The 16,662-nt window shown below is 44.1% G+C and overlaps 1 protein-coding gene across 1 annotated transcript; it reads right to left on the reverse strand.

The window, feature by feature from the left end:
* Positions 1–10: 10 nt before the first annotated feature.
* LOC106573815 (calcium homeostasis endoplasmic reticulum protein) lies at positions 11–9,086 on the reverse strand. The gene is given in 20 exon segments (XM_014149171.2): positions 11–398; positions 503–783; positions 1,187–1,330; positions 1,485–1,619; positions 2,018–2,104; positions 2,177–2,310; positions 2,445–2,692; positions 2,898–3,030; positions 3,032–3,198; positions 3,201–3,354; positions 3,616–3,776; positions 4,640–4,832; positions 5,089–5,178; positions 5,270–5,381; positions 5,575–5,726; positions 5,818–5,955; positions 6,211–6,374; positions 7,087–7,125; positions 8,240–8,413; positions 8,873–9,086. Coding segments are annotated over 20 exon segments (2,769 nt in total). The 5' UTR covers positions 8,898–9,086; the 3' UTR covers positions 11–360.
* Between the last annotated feature and the right edge of the window lie 7,576 nt (positions 9,087–16,662).

A 16,662-nucleotide genomic window follows, 5' to 3' on the forward strand; every position in this document is an offset into this window, starting at 1 on the left:
CAAGCGGAGACAAACTGAGCGCATTTATTCAAACAAATTAAAACAAAAATCTTTACAGCATGTGGTTAGAGGGTAATTTTCATTCACATTTACAGTTGACAATACATTGCATCAGTGGGTGAATTCCACACACTTTTTCTTACAAAAGAACAATACTATTTATATCCATTTCCAAGTCATCAAAAACTGGAACATGAGAAGAAAATACATGAATGAGTATCACAAAAAAGCAACATTCAAAACCTTCTGGTATGTGAGGATTTTTGAAATAGATTGAAACATACTATAAGAACATTATTCTGTACAAAAAAACTGACTTGAAGAGGTGTGTTCTGGGTTAGGTTTGTTTTACGATGCACATTATTCAGCGGGAGGGGGCTCCTGTGGTTCCCGATTCACTGAAATAAAGAACCTTATTTTAGTTTGTCATATCACCTAAAAATATACCTATCCTCTACATCAGGATTTCATTGCAACAGTTTAAAAAAAAGAACACTCCTACCTTCCTCCCTTGCTTTCATGCGAGCTACAAAGTTGTAGCTCTTGTTCCTGCGGTAGTTCTCATAAGGGTCATCCAGAGACACCCCCACTCCTTTATACTGGTCCCACTTGTCCCGGAGTTCTCCCCCCTTAATGGGGTCCTGGATGCCCTGCTCCTTTGCCCCAAGCCCCCCAGAACCACTCCAGCCCATTTTCATGAGCAGCTGATGGCCCTTGTTTTCCTCTCCCAACCTGCTGTCTGGAGGCAGGACCGAGGGGGCTGTGCCCAGACCAGACGTAGCTCTGGAGATCACAACCAATACATTCAGTAAAGACAAAATCTACAGCAGGGTCCCCTCGGACGTTTCACATTTTTGTTTTAACCCTTAAACAATTAGTCAAAGGCTTGATGATTAGTTGACTGAATCAGGTGTGAAAGTTTAGGGTTAAAACAAAAATGTGAAATGTCTGGGTGGGGCCCAGAGTAGAGGGTTGGGGAACCCTGATCTACAGCCTTCAATGCTCTGCTTTAACTTTTCAATGGGACAGTGACGGCCTCGATTATCTCAATGGTGCAGTTACTATTTGGTCTCTACCTTCCCAAAAAACCTAACCCTATTATATACACAGATATGCAAGCAATATGTCAGAGGGAATAGAATGTGTGGAAAGCAGAATACAGTGCATGCTGAGATGAGGGACTTACGGAGGAGAGGGGCTACGGGACTTCTGGGAGGCGGGGGCAGAGGCGGGGGCAGAGGCGGGCCTCTCTTGCCGTCTCTTGTCAGGAGAGCGAGATCTGGAGTGAGACCTTGAACGAGAGCGACTGCGGGACGACCTGGATCGGCTCCTGCGGAGGTGAAAGACAAAAAGTCATAAGCATCAATGTTGCCTTAACTGTCTGTCATGTTGGTGGTGCAATTAGACATCAACTATCATCTAACAAAATCTGAATTTCAGAGGTCAGGAATGTTAAAATCAGGAAGAATCCTGTCTGTGTGTACCTGGAGCGAGATCGGGAGTAGGAGCGAGATCGAGACCGGGAGGATGAGCGGGAGGACTTGGAGGATCTTGAGCTGGATTCAGACGAGGAGCGACCCTGACTACGGGAACGGCTGTGTGAACGACTACCGTGTGCACTGGGAGAGACAGAGAACCCACATTGTTAACACACTCACCTCTCATACAGTTTTTACACTTACCACAAGCAGCCAGTGGCACCTTAATTGGGGAGGACGGGCCAATAATAATGGCTGGAACGGAATAAATGGTATGGCATCGAACACATGGTTTTCGATGGGCTTGATACCATTCTTTTCACGCCATTCTCCAGACATTATTTTGAGCCGTCCTCCCATCAGCAGCCTCCTGTGACACAGATGGGAAAAAAGACAGACTTACAAAGCATTTGTATTTACCTGCTGATTTCAAAAGGCACATTTATTTTATGTTAATAGACACCCAAAGTCTCCTTATACTACAGATAAGTGTGTCTGTGTGTGAGACATAAGGCTGGTCAGCAGGCAGACAGTCTCACCTGTTATGTTTCTCCTGGCCCTTTCGCCTCCTGGCTCTCATCTTGGCTCTGAAGAACTCATACAGGCCGTTCTGTTCCCAGCCCTCACTGACAAACACATTGCAGTCAATAGAGCACATATTGCATTGATTACATGAAGTGAAAATGTTTGCGTTTTACCTGTTCCTGGGTCCGTCGTGGGAGGGGGGGCTGTAGAAGGCCTCCACAGCAGCTAGCAGGCGTTCACTGGGGGGCATTGGGGGAGGCAGACGGATGTCTTTAGGATCCAGTGCTTTGTAGTCATGGTCTTCCAGCTAATGCACATAGACAGGTAGAGAACACAACTGTTTAGACCGCTGTGGTCAAGAAATATATGCATCTCCATAGTGAGCTGTGGAAACAATTTATCCTTGAAAAGCAAAAGATATCTTCATCCCTTTCTACTCACTTTGACTAGAGGGGCCATGAGTCCGGCGGGCAGGTCGAAGTAGGGGACGTTGGGGACCAGGCTGGGATCATCCTGGTTGACGTGAGCCGGGGCCGGACGTTGTCTCATGTGGGGGGACTGGCCGTTGAAGCCGTGGGATGGGGGTCCAAAGTCTGGGTGCTGGTTACCCCCCCAGGGAGGGTGCTCTCCTCCCCCCATACCCGGAGGAGGGATCCTCTGGCTAGGGTGGTGGTGCGGCGGGCCCATGTCTTGGTCAACACGCAGGGGCATGGGGAGATACTCAGTTAAATTACATGTTGCAGCCAGTACTTTCAGTTACTGATGTCAGTAACCGATGTAAATCGCTATGTGATGGTGGTCAGGGAACTAAACCAGAGAGGTGCTCATATACAATAGTCATAGAAAAAAACGGAATATTGAGTTCCCATGGTGGGACCTGTACTGGATTCTTACCTCCAGGGAAGTCTCCCGGTGGGTAGTCAAAGTGGTGTGGAGGGTAGGGCGGCCTTTCAAAATGGTGCCTGGGTGGAAAGTCATCCTGCATGTAGCGTGGCGGGAACCGGCCGAAGTTGTGGGGAGGCGGGGGGCGGCTGGTTAAAGGGAGGGGGCCCTGGCTGGTGGGGCGTGAAGGGCCCTCTGAAGTGGGGGGGCCTCTGCATGCGGGGGAAGGGGGGCTCTCTCTGGCCCCAGGGGGGCTGGTCAGGTCCCTGGTTGCTCCAGGGGGGCTGGTCGTACTGACTGCTCCAGTTGGGAGGGGCTCATTCTGTCCTCCCCCTCCACTCCAGGGACCCCCCTCCCCCCTTGGAGGGCCTCCGCTCCAGCTGGGGTCCCCCCTCTGCTCGTTCCAGATGCCCTCGTGGCTGTTCCAGGGAGGGCACGGCGGGGGCGCCTGGGTGGGGTCAAACGGAGGCTGAGAGGGGACAAAAATAAAAATGGTGTTTAGGCGGAGTCTCATCTTCCATGTTACTGTACCTTCACCACCACTCACTCACTCATCAACTCAGTTTGTTAGCATGGGACTGATTCAATAGATAGGAACATCAGTCATTCTGTTCAACTCTACGACAACAGTAAACCTGTAAGTATATCCACACAGAATATTCCTTATAGTTTTACATAATAAGGGAAAAGTCACACACTGCACACTGCACACATTAGGAGAGCAGCTTACTGGTTGATTGGGGTTCCAGCCTCCAGACATGTGTTGTGGGTCGAACCAGGGTTTAGAGGAGGAGTTATCAGAGTGGCCACTGTTGTTGGCACCGGGGTCCGATCTGGACTGGGCGCCGTCATAATCACCAGGAGGGCCAGACATGGACGACTTCACCTCTCCTGTGGTTTTAAGTTTTGTCACATGCACAAGTTCAGTGAAATGCCTTCGACACCACAAGACAGTGAGAAGGATATTTGGTTAAAGGGTAAATATGGCTACAGATGAAGAATCTACCCATAATCAACATGTAAACAAAATCCTGAAGTGCTTGGGTCTGTGTGTACACAAGAGAGACAGCCTAAAAGTCAATCAAAGCTTTCACCATCATCTTTACGGTACTGTTTTGCTAACAATACCCTCAACATAATGAAGTGCCTGGTGTGTGTTTGTGAGAGAGAAGTGATGTAAATTACTTCAGTAAAAATACTTTAAAGTACTACTTAAGTAGTTTTGATTATCTGTACTTTACTATTTATATTATTTTTGACAACTTTTACTTTACTACATTCCTAAAGAAAATAACGTACTTTTTACTATATACATTTTCCTTGACACCCAAAATGATGCACTACATTCTGAATGCTTAGAAGCACAGGGAAATGGTCCAATTCACACACTTATCAAGAGAACATCCATGGCCCTCCTCACTGCCTCTGATCTGGCAGATTCACTAAAGACAAATGCTTTATTTGTAAATGATGTTTGAGTGTTGGAGTGTGCCCCTGGCTAACCATAAATTAAAAAAACAAGAATTGTGCTGTCTGGTTTGCTTGATATAAAGGAATATTTTATACTTTTGATACTTAAGTATAGTTAAAACCAAATACTTTTACGCAAGTAGTATTTTACTGGGTGACTTTCACTTCTGAGTCATTTTCTATTAAGGTATGTTTACTTTTACCACCACTGTGTGTGTGCATGCATGAGAATGTGTGTTTATGCATGTGTGTATGAGTATGTTCTTCTTTCTCTACCCTCTCACCAGGCTGAGTGGTGACTGCCTTAATGTCAGGCTCTGCTGCAGCTAGCTGGCTCACTGCTGCTGCATTCTGCTGCTGCTGAACCGCCAGGTTGGCCACAAACTCCTCATGCTGCGTCTTCAGGGTCTGGATCTGCTGCTGGAAGGCCAGCTGAATAGGCTGCACCACCGCAGCGTACTCTGTGATCAGAGAGGCCTGGGAGAGAGAGGAGATGAGCAGGAAGATGGCATTGTTAGTGCTGCAGAAAACACTAGTGGTGAATGGCCTGGCTGGAGTGAATAAAATAAATACAATTAAAACCATACGCTGTAAATGTATTCTATTTTGATGGACCTTCTTGTGTGGCATGGGGCAGGATGCATATATGTGGTTGACTTCTAAGTCCAAAGCTTTTAACTGTCAGCCAACTTGCAGTATTTCACTTTACTAGGCCACTAGCCTCAGTCCTCACCTGATACTGGCCCAGGCCCACAGCTGGACTCTGTAACTGCTGGATCGTCACCTCGTCAAAGTAGCCATTCTTTTCCCAGAGTTGTAGAAGCTGTGAGAGATACAGGAAATAGAGGGTGTCATTCAACCACAGGTAACATCTATATGGAGCAATGTCTACATTGAACAGGCAGCCCACTGACACGTGTGATCTTCTGCTGCTTGTCCTCCTCTACAGCCAAGAAGCTGGTGCAGTAGATGGGCACCACCACCTTCTGCAGCGCTGCTAGCAGGTCCCTCTGCTGCTTCCTCTGACTGGTGGTACACAATACAAGTATCATGTAATTAACCATGAATACAATGCATGACATTATAATTACTAACATTATCGATAACAAGCAGGTATGTTTTTTTATCAGTTTAAAATGCACATAGATTGCCACTCACATATATGAAAAAAGTGCATTCTGAGGATAAAAACAAAGCCTAATTTCCACCATGCTTTTACCAGTGATGGAGGACATCATTGGTGAGATAGATGAGGTGTAGGCGGAGTTCGAAGTGAGCTGTGTCGGCTGTGATGCGGTTCCGGAGGTGTGAGCACATTAGCTCACAGTGCAGCGGGCCCTTGGCGTTGTTGAACATCCAGTTCTTACCAGCCTGGGAGGAACCAGAGAGAAACATACCACTGACTAAACATACCAGACCCTTCTCCTGCTCATGTTGTGTTAACCTGGTGTCATGAACCTACCGAGATGGCGTCTTTAGTGCAGGTGTCAATGATGGGCTGCAGCAGGTTGTCAAATTCAGAGATGTCCTGCTGAGTCTCCGCCAGCAGCTTCTGGGTCTGCTGCTCCATGGCCAGAGCTATGGCTGCAGTCACTTGCTCCTGGAATCAAACGACAACCAGTTCATCTTGGACATTAGGAAAAACAACAGCTGTCAAATGTATTTGCTTTGAATCTTCATGTACTCGGTCTCATACATTTTAGGACCAGAGAATATAAGATCTGGTAACGTTGGTCAGTCTGCACCATGGAGGGCCAGTGTGTACAGGCTTTTTCTCCAGCCCCGCACTAACACAACTGATTCAACTAATTATGGTCTAGAAGACTGACCGACCCTGGGGTAAGGTGACCCGTACCTGTCTGAGAGTGAGCAGCTGCTGTTCTTGCTGCTGCAGGTTCCATTGGCTCTGCTGGATGAGCTCATCTAGAGATGGCGTGGCAGGGGCGACGGGGGGCGGGGCCAGGATGGCGATTGGTGGAGGGATGTCTAGGACTTCCGTACCAGGTGGATTATAAAGATCTGCAAAACAAGGTCAAAATATCTAAGCGATTAAAGGACAAAGCATGATAAGGAACATTGTAGTACTGATGCTTTTTGTCATTTGCACAGGCAGTTGTCTAAGTGACCTAAAAAAATAAAATTCAGAATTGAATGAAATTCTGGAAAAGCTAAGCCAGTACAATACAATTTTTACATGCAACTATCTTCATGCAATGTCAAGGAATGTCTTCATTCATTCTTCATCTTCATTTAACTAAATTCCTTTATACTTCAAAGGAGTTGATATTGAAAAACAAAGCATTTTGCAGCACCTCTGAAACTGAAATAAAACAGCAGAGTGTGGATTATAAAGTCACAAAAACTTTGCAGCAGCATTGAAACAATCACAAGCAACAGACAAAAACTAAATAAATCAGCATTTTCTCAAAAAGCATCAAGAATATCAAGAACAAGAACTTTCTCTAAAAACTGACATACATAGGCATCGCAAAGTCCAAACTTGAATTGTGGTTGAAACATCAAAAATACAATGTTTAGACAACGACTAAAATATAAGTATTTTTAGATGAACACCAGCAGTAAGGGTATCCCCCCCCCCCCCATCTCAAAATCGCCATGATTGAAAAATATCAACACATTAAACGCAATACAAAAACAAAGCCTTCAAATCACTGCTGATGCAAAATGTGCAGGTTGGTACTAGAATTGCACTTTTCTATCCAGTAAATACCTTCCAACTTATACTCCTCACATTCGTGGGTAGTAGGATCTATGTGGAGAGAAGCACACATTACAATACAGCTGGCAAACAAACAGCCACACATCATAATACAGCTGGCAAACAAACAGCCACACATTTAAATAGTGTTGTCCATAGCTTCAGGAAGTATGGGTGCTGCATGGTTGTCACAATACTAGTATCAAGATAGTACGAATCTACGATACAAGTTTTTACTTGGCAAAAAGAACACAGACGCTGTGAAGCAGACTTTACTCTATGATCCTTTAGAACTTTTTTGGGCTTCCGAGTGGCGCAGCGATTTTAGACACTGATCTCAGTCCTAGAGGTGTCACTACAGACCCTGGTTAGATTCCAGGCTGTATAACATCCGGCCGTGATTGGGAGTCCCATAGGGCAGCGCACAATTGACCCAGCGTTGTCCGGGTTAGGCCACCATTGTAAATAAGAATTTCTTCTTAACTGACTTGCCTAGTTAAATAAAGGTTAAATTAAATAAATAAAAATAACCTCATTGTGTAAAATATTGGGTGCTATAGCTTGCTAAATAAACAAATGTGACTGGTTGACAACATAAGGCTGTTTTTTCCGAAGATTGGGACTGTTTTCCATAAGAAGTGAAGTCTGCTTCATGTTGTGTTTCCTTCCTTAGCCTACTTCCTAGTATCGTGATACAAGTATAGTAACAACCCTATATCTAATTTGACAAAAATACATGCAGGTCTTCTTCCTGCAATGACTAGAAAGATGTGAGCAGATGTCACAAGTTAAGCGACAACATCTGCATGTGGTGGTGGTTGTGCGCCAAAACCTGCTGCAAAATGGACTAAAGACTTTTTATTTGTTACCTATGCAGTCACTTCGCCACAACCTACATGTACAGATTATCTCAACTAGACTGTACCCCTGCACACTGACTCGGTACAGGTGCCCCCTGTATATAGCCTCGTTATTGTGTTACTTTTTATTTTAGCCTACTTGGTAAATATTTTCTTCTTCTTGAACTGCACTGTTGGTTAAAGGCTTGTAAGTAAGCATTTCACGGTAAAGTCTACACTTGTTGTATTCAGCGCATGTGGCAAATAACGTTTGATTTGAATCTAAGATAAGACTATTTGAATGGATAGCTATATGTGCTACATACGCTGGTGTTGTTCCATTGCAAGCTTGCATCGGTAATAGGCGAAGAAGTCCCCTCCAAACAGAAAAGAGAATTTGGAATTGTCCTTCTGTTTCTCCATTGTCATCTTCTCAAACTCCGGGCCATTTCGAGCCACAAACTGGGCCAGTTTGTCAATGACATTTTTCAGCTCTTGGTCTGTGGAGGAAAACAATACGGACATTTGTATGGTGAGTCACACAATTATTTCTGATACACCATACATACTGTACATAGGGGTCTCTTATTGTTACGTTTGCTAACTAAATGTCAAAGCAGAATTACCCCCAGTTATGTACTGCACAAGGTAACTGTAAGGGACAAAAGTAGTCAAGCAAAAGGGACATTATCGACGCATGCGCGACTAACGTTATAGCTAGCTGTAGCTAGGCGTATCAGTCAAAACAGCCCAGCTAGTTCCCTAACCCAAGTATAAATATATTAATTAGTTGATCAAAAAGCTAATAAAAAGCATAGAATTCTAGCTTAGTAACGACAACCATGTGCCTGACTAGCTTTGGATACACTAGCTAAGTTAGCTGCGTAGCTTCATTGCACAGCATGCTAAGTTAGCTAGCACATTGGCATTGCTAGTTACTCAAAATTAAAGATACAAACCCTCAGGAGCTGTAGGAATATCCATGTTTGTCTTCAATAAAGTAACAGCGAGTCCACTGAACCACAAAGACACACAGATTAATTTGTAAAAATGTTATCTAGCTATGTGGTTTAAGGAAAATACAGCAGCATTCCAAAATGTTAGAGACATTCCGGCACCGGAAGTACTTCGATGACTTCATACTTCAGGGCGCCACTGGAATAAAGCATCTACAACGCTCCCCCAGTGGCGTATCAAGCACTTTTAGGACTGACAAGATACACAGGAAGTTTAGCAACAAGAAAAAAATTGTTATGATGATCAATTGTTTTCACCCTCCCAAAACTATGATGACTCCAGTTTACTTTTACCTTCTTTTTTTTGCACTGCCTACATAAGGAAGCAGTCACACATGTTTGTTCCCCTAAACATTCCGAAGAAACTCTCTAACTAGTCTAACACACTGTCGTTTGATTACATGTACAATGAGTATATTTGTGTATATAGACATAATTGGTCTTGTCTTGAAACACTGATCCACTCAGCTGAGCGGTGTCTTCTGCTCTGTCTTTCAGCGGTCCCTGAATACATTGGAAATTCCATCTCTATGTAAAAAAGCTATTGTACCTGTACCAAAAACCTCTCATCCATCTGCATCAAATGATTACAGACCTGTCACTCTTACCTCTCACTTGATTAAATCTCTTGAAAAGATCATCAAGGCATACATAATCAACACCACCAGACACCTTCTTGACCCCCTCCAATTTGCATACCGGCCAGAGAGAGGGACAGATGATGCCATCCTCTCGCTCTTACATCTGGTGTACATGCATTTGGAAGGCAGTAAACCCCATGTGCGTATCAGGTTCGTAGATTTCTCCTCTGCATTTAACACAATGAATCCGTTGGTCCTCGCGGACAGACTGAAAGGAGACTTCGGACTTGATGCTATGCTTATCACATGGATCACCAACTTCCTAACTGATAGGTCTCAGCAGGTACGAGTTGGCAACACACTCTCTGAGGTACGCACTACTTCAGTTGGAACCCCACAGGGCAGTGTTCTTTCACCAGTACTATACATACTGTATACAGACAGCTGCCGGAGCCGTTTCCCAGGGCGTCACCTGATCAAATATGCCGACGATACTGCTTTGGTCAGTCTTCTCAAAGGGGATGAGATGGAGGACGGACCGGCTCTGAATGATTTTACTGTCTGCTGTGAGTCCTCCCATTTAAAATGAAATACATTAAAAAAAACAAAGGACACAGTGATTTACATTCGTAGGAACACTACCATACACACAGTCAGCAGCATACCACCCTGCATCCCACTCCTGGCTTACTTCTGAAGCTAAGCAGGGTTGGTCCTGGTTGATTGCTAGATGGGAGGCCAGATGCTGCTGGAAGTTGTGTTAGTGGGCCAGTAGGAGGCACTATTTCCTCTGGTCTAAAAAATAATATCAGTGATTGGAGCCATTGCCCAGTGTAGGGTGCTGTCTTTTGGGTGGGATGTTAAACAGATGTCCTGACTCTCTGTGTTCATTAAGGATCGCATGGCACTTATCGTAAGAGTATGGGTGTTAACCCTGGTGTCCTGGCTAAATTCCCAATCTGGCCCTTGTACCATCATGGTCACCTAATCATCCCCAGTTTACAATTGGCTCATTCAACTATTCCCCATTCTCCATGTCGTTGCTGTAAATGAACGTTTTCTCAGTCAACTTACCTTGTAAAATAAGGGTTATTGTAAAGTGGTTGTTCCACTGGATATCATAAGGTGAATGCACCAATTTGTAAGTCGCTCTGGATAAGATGACGTAAATGTAAATGTAAATGTTAAAAAAAACACCATCACTGATAAAAGGTGAGCCCATTGAAATAGTGGAGGAGTACAAATACGTTGGGCTAGTCAGTGACAACAAGCTATCCTGGGATCATTTTACTGATGCTATTTTTAAGAAAGGCCAGCAGAGACTGTATTTCCAATGGACACTGCACTTTTTTAATTTTGATCTAACCATCATGGTTCTCTTTTATGAATCATTGATTGAGAGCATTCTGTCCTACTGCTTGACATGCTGGTTTGGGAATGTCAAGGTTGCACAGAAAAATAGGTGGGCAAGAACTGCCATCTCTCTACCTGGGCAGATAAAGGCAAATAAAATAGTGGTTGACTCTTGCCATCCACTCCACCCTGAATTCCAGCACCTTCCCTCTGGCCATAGGTACAGACTACCTAAGGTAAAAAAAAAAATAGGGCCAAGTACTCTTTTATTCCGAATGCAATTCTTCAATTTAACAAAAAATGTGCTCTTAGCACTTGCACTATGAAACTGAAGTTACCCTGCCTATTTGCTTGTAAATATCCTTTGCTATTTATTTACATTTTTTAGATGTTTTATGACTGCTGCAAGATGAATTGCCTCTCTGAGGACAATAACGTTTTCTGAATCTGAATAGACTAGTGAGTAATAAGCCATACATTGATATTAATAATCTCAGCAAATTAGTTGAATATAGGAGATGTTTTCCAAATTCCAACCAAGTCCAGCCTGGTGGCCAGAGCAAATACACTTGCCAATTGGTTCACAAATGTTAATTCAAGTGGATATAAAATGGAAAACCAATATTTTGAGGATGAGATCTTTCATAATCTAGTTGTGGGGTGAGGAGAATGCATGTGGATTATATTTTTGGATTTACTATAGTGTCGACTGAATAGCTTATCTGTCTCTCCTCCCCCATGATAGATTATAGTGTAACCAGATTATACAAACACAATGAGCAGACCAATTATATCAGGTGTGTTTTCCTGAACAATTCCCGCACAGTGCATTACGGTGTGTGTGTGTTTGTGTGTGCGCACATGCATGTGTGATCTACATTCGAAACAATCTGGGATTATCGGGAGGTGTTTCACGTGCATTATAATAATTGTTCTAAAATAGCAGAGCAGAAGTGACAATCTCACACCGAATGTATAGCAGGCCCTTGCAACAGTTTATCCCAATGTGTGCTTTCTGGTGAATGAGTGCCTATGAAGGTTTACAATAAGATACACTACAATACCAAAAGTATGTGGACACCTGCTCATCGAGCACCTCATTCCAAAATGATGGGCATTAATATGGAGTTTCTGTATGGACCTCGCATTGTGCACGGGAGCATTGTCATGCTGAAACAGGAAAGGGCCTTCCCCAAAATGTCCCTAGCAGGGCAGAAATTTGATGAACTGACATGTTGGAAAGGTGGCATCCTATGACGGTGCCAAGTTTAAAGTCACTGAGCTCTTCAATAAGGCCATTCTACTGCCAATATTTGTCTGTGGAGATTGCATGGCTGTGTGCTCGATTTGATATACCTGTCAGCAACGGGTGTGTCTGAAATTGCCGAATCCACTAATTTGAAGGTGTGTGTGTGTGTGTGTGTGTGTGTGTGGGGGGCGACAACAAACACTGGCACCAGCCGACATATCCTCCGCTCACAACCCCCTCTCTCACACTGACTTCCAATTGTGTCATGCGAAAAAGCTGTGTCCCATTGAAAAGCAATCAAACCCAATTAATTCTGCTCCTTTCCCTTATTATCCCCACTGAGGAACGCGTCCTCCCAATCAGCCTGTTAACTCCAGCCCTGGGCCCTTTAGAGGCAAAGGAGTAAAGAACAAAATAATATATTGTGCAATTATTTAGTCGTTAGAGACTTAATTGTTCTTAATGAATACAATAGGTCTGTGAGTAGTAACAAGTGAGTGAGTGATTCATGGAGTAAGCCTTATTTTTTTTTTTTGGTGCGCTCCACTAATCTTGCCGGTCAGCCACCTTCGGGTTTCCCATCTTTATTCCATTGCTGTAACCATTTTGAGAAATGTTGTCTTTTGTGTTTACAGAGCATAAGATACGGAGATAACAAGGGTCAACGAAGAGGGGATCCGCAACACAAAAAACTTTACAGATTGGAGAACTGTATCCTTGGGCAAAAGACAGAAGCATCATGTGAGAAAAGACTAATAATGATGCAATACATATGTATACACAGTACCAGACAAAGGTTTGCACACTTACTCATTCAAGGGTTTTTCTTTATTTTTACTATTTTCTACATTGTAGAATAATAGTGAAGACATCAAAACTATGAAATAACACACATGGAATCATGTAGTAACCAAAATATATTTAATATTTGACATTCTTCAAAGTAGCCACCCTTTGCCTTGGTGACAGCTTTGCACTCTTTTGGCATTCTCTCAACCAGCTTCATGAGGTAGTCATCTGGAATGCTTTTCAATTAACAGATGTGCTTTGTTAAAAGTTAATTTGTGGAATTTCCTTCCTTACTGCGTTTGAGCTAATCAGTTGTTTTGTGACAAGGTAGGGGTGGTATACAGAAGATAGCCCTATTTGGTAAAAGACCAAGTCCATATTATGTCAGAAACAGCTCAAATAAGCAAAGAGAAACGACAGTCCATCATTACTTTAAGATATGAAGGTCAGTCAATACAGACCATTTCAAGAACTTTTAAAGTTTCTTCAAGTGCAGTTGCAAAAACCATCAAGCTCTACGATGAAACTGGCTCTCATGAGGACCGCCACAGGAAAATAAGAATTACCTCTGCTGCAGAGGATAAGTTCATTAGAGTTACCAGCCTCACAAATTGCAGCCCAAATAAATGCTTCACAGAGTTCAAGTAACAGACATATCTCAACATCAACTGTTCAGAGGAGACTGCGTGAATCAGGCCTTCATGGTAGAATTGCTGCAAAGAAACCACTACTAAAGGACACCAATAAGAAGAAGACTTGCTTGGGCCAAGAAACATGAGCAATGGACATTAGACCGGTCGAAATCTGTCCTTTGGTCTGGAGTCCAAATTTGAGATTTTTGGTTCCAACCACCGTGTCTTTGTCAGACGCAGAGTAGGTGAACGGATGATCTGCGCATGTGTGGTTTTCACCGTGAAGCATGGAGGACGAGGTGTGTTGGTGTGGGGGTGCTTTGCTGGTGACAATGTCAATTATTTATTTAGAATTCAAGGCACACTTAACCAGCATGGTTACCACAGCATTCTGCAGCGATACACCATCCCATTTGGTTTGCGCTTAGTGGGACTATCATTTGTTTTTAAACAGGACAATGACACAACACACCTCCAGGCTGTGTAAGGGCTATTTGACCAAGAAGTATCAAATCAAATTTATTTATATAGCCCTTCTTACATCAGCTGATATCTCAAAGTGCTGTACAGAAACCCAGCCTAAAACCCCAAACAGCAAGCAATGCAGGTGTAGAAGCACGGTGGCTAGGAAAAACTCCATAGAAAGGCCAAAACCTAGGAAGAAACCTAGAGAGGAACCAGGCTATGAAGGGTGGCCAGTCCTCTTCTGGCTGTGCCGGGTGGAGATTATAACAGCACATGGCCAAGATGTTCAAATGTTCATAAATGACCAGCATGGTCAAATAATAATAATCATAGAAGTTGTCGAGGGTGCAACAAGTCAGCAACACAAGAGTAAGTGTCAGTTGGCTTTTTCATAGCCGATCTTTGAGAGTATCTCTACCGCTCCTGCTGTCTCTAGAGAGTTGAAAACAGCAGGTCTGGGACAGGTAGCACGTCCGGTGAACATGTCAGGGTTCCAGCAGGTCTGGGACAGCAGGTCTGGGACAGGTAGCACATCCGGTGAACAGGTCAGGGTTCCATAGCCGCAGGCAGAACAGTTGGAACTGGAGCAGCAGCACGGCCAGGTGGACTGGGGACAGCAAGGAGTCATCATGCCAGGTAGTCCTGAGGCATGGTCCTAGGGCTCAGGTCCTCCGAGAGAGAGAAAGAAAGAAAGAGAGAATTAGAGAGAGCATATTTAAATTCACACAGGACACCGGATAAGACGAGAAATACTCCAGATGTGACAGACTGACCCTAGCCCCCCGACACATAAACTACTGCAGCATAAATACTGGAGGCTGAGACAGGAGGGGTCAGGAGACACTGTGGCCCCATCCGATGAAACGCCCGGACAGGGCCAAACAGGTAGGATATAACCCTACCCACTTTGCCAAAGCACAGCCCCCACACCACTGGAGGGATATCTCCAACCACCAACTTACCATCCTGAGACAAGGCCGAGTATAGCCCACAAAGATCTCTGCCACGGCACAACCCAAAGGGGGCCACCAACCCAGACAGGAAGACCACGTCAGTGACTCAACCCACTCAAGTGACGCACCCCTCCTAGGGACGGCATAGAGTAGAGTGATGGAGTGCTGCATCAGATGACCTGGCCTCTAGAATCACCCGACCTCAACCCAATTGAGATGGTTTGGAATGAGTTGGACTGCAGAGTGAAGGAAAAGCAGCCAACAACTGCGCAACATATGTGGGAACTCCTTCAAGACTGCCCCAAAAGCATTCCAGGTGAAGCTGGTTGAGAAAATGCCAAGAGTGTACAAAGTTGTCATTAAGGCAAAGGATGGCTACTTTGAAGAATCTCAAATATAAATTATATTTTTATTTGTTTAACACTGTTTTGGTTACTACATGATTCCATGTGTTATTTCATAGTTTTGATGTCTTCACTATTATTCTGCAATGTAGAAAATAGTAAAAATAAAGAAAAACCCTTGAATGAGTAGGTGTGTACAAACTTTTGACTGGTACTCTATACTGTATATATTTTTTTTAATGAATTGCAGGGGGTCAGTTATAGAAGCGTTCCCAACACTCGTGTGAGGACAACACAGCATGTTGACTATAAATCACAGACACACGGAAGACCTAAACTGTGTTGGGCTCAGATTCAAAATGTGAACGACATTGTGGGAGATGGTTGGATTTTGCACAACAAAAGCTTCTACGTTGATCTGCTGCTCTTTTCCCATGCTTTTCTTTGTGCCACTCACTCCAGCTCAACGCATGCCTACCCCGGCCCCGGCTGAGCCGTGCCAAGATGTCCAGCAGTCAGTGTCTGCTCAGGCCCGGCCTGGCCACTAATCCCTGAGCTGTCAGAGAACCCCGCTCTGAACTCATCCTGGTCCTCAGGAAAAGGCTCTAATTGGGAGATTTTCTACATCATTAACCCTGATGAGCACCCATCCCACCCTCACTACAACCGTTCTCTCTCTCTCTCTCTCTCTCTCTCTCTCGCTCTCTCTCTCTCTCTCTCTCTCTCTCTCTCTCTCTCTCTCTCTCTCTCTCTCGCTCTCTCTCTCTCGCTCTCGCTCTCTCTCTCTCTCTCACTTCTACGCTCTCTCTTTCTTCTTGCTTCCACACTCACACTCTTGTCTCTCTCTCTCTTTCTTTCTCTCTCTTGCTTACACTCTCTCTCTCTTGTTCCCTCTGCCCCCTCCACCCCACCCCCACTCTATCCCCTCATGATTAGGATGTCCTCCCACGGCAAGAGAAAAATTGTTTTACAGTGCAGTTTTCTCATCCACACGGTGTTGTTTGTTTGAGAACACTGGATAGATAGGATCTCCAAGAACAATATAACAGCATGTGTGCAGTGAGCTGTTCTTTAATGATGAGAGAGACTACTACTTGTTGCCATCAAAGTAAATCCTGTGTTATTAAGAATCCCCTATAACCACACTACTTCTGAAGATTAATCTTTTGGCTTACTTGTTCATTTGATTGCCAAATCCTTACACTTTCTCTAACAAAGTTTTGCTTAGAATCAGTCAAAGGACGTGAGTCATTAAATTACCTCTATAAAAAAACACCAGGTAGTTGAAATTTATAACACACACAGATCCAAAAAGAACCTTCATAGCAAAATCAAGTTTTTTTCCAACATTCCCCACACTATTGTGT

This window comes from Salmo salar, chromosome ssa16, assembly GCF_905237065.1.
Source record: "Salmo salar chromosome ssa16, Ssal_v3.1, whole genome shotgun sequence".
In the NCBI taxonomy this organism is placed as follows: Eukaryota; Metazoa; Chordata; class Actinopteri; order Salmoniformes; family Salmonidae; genus Salmo; species Salmo salar.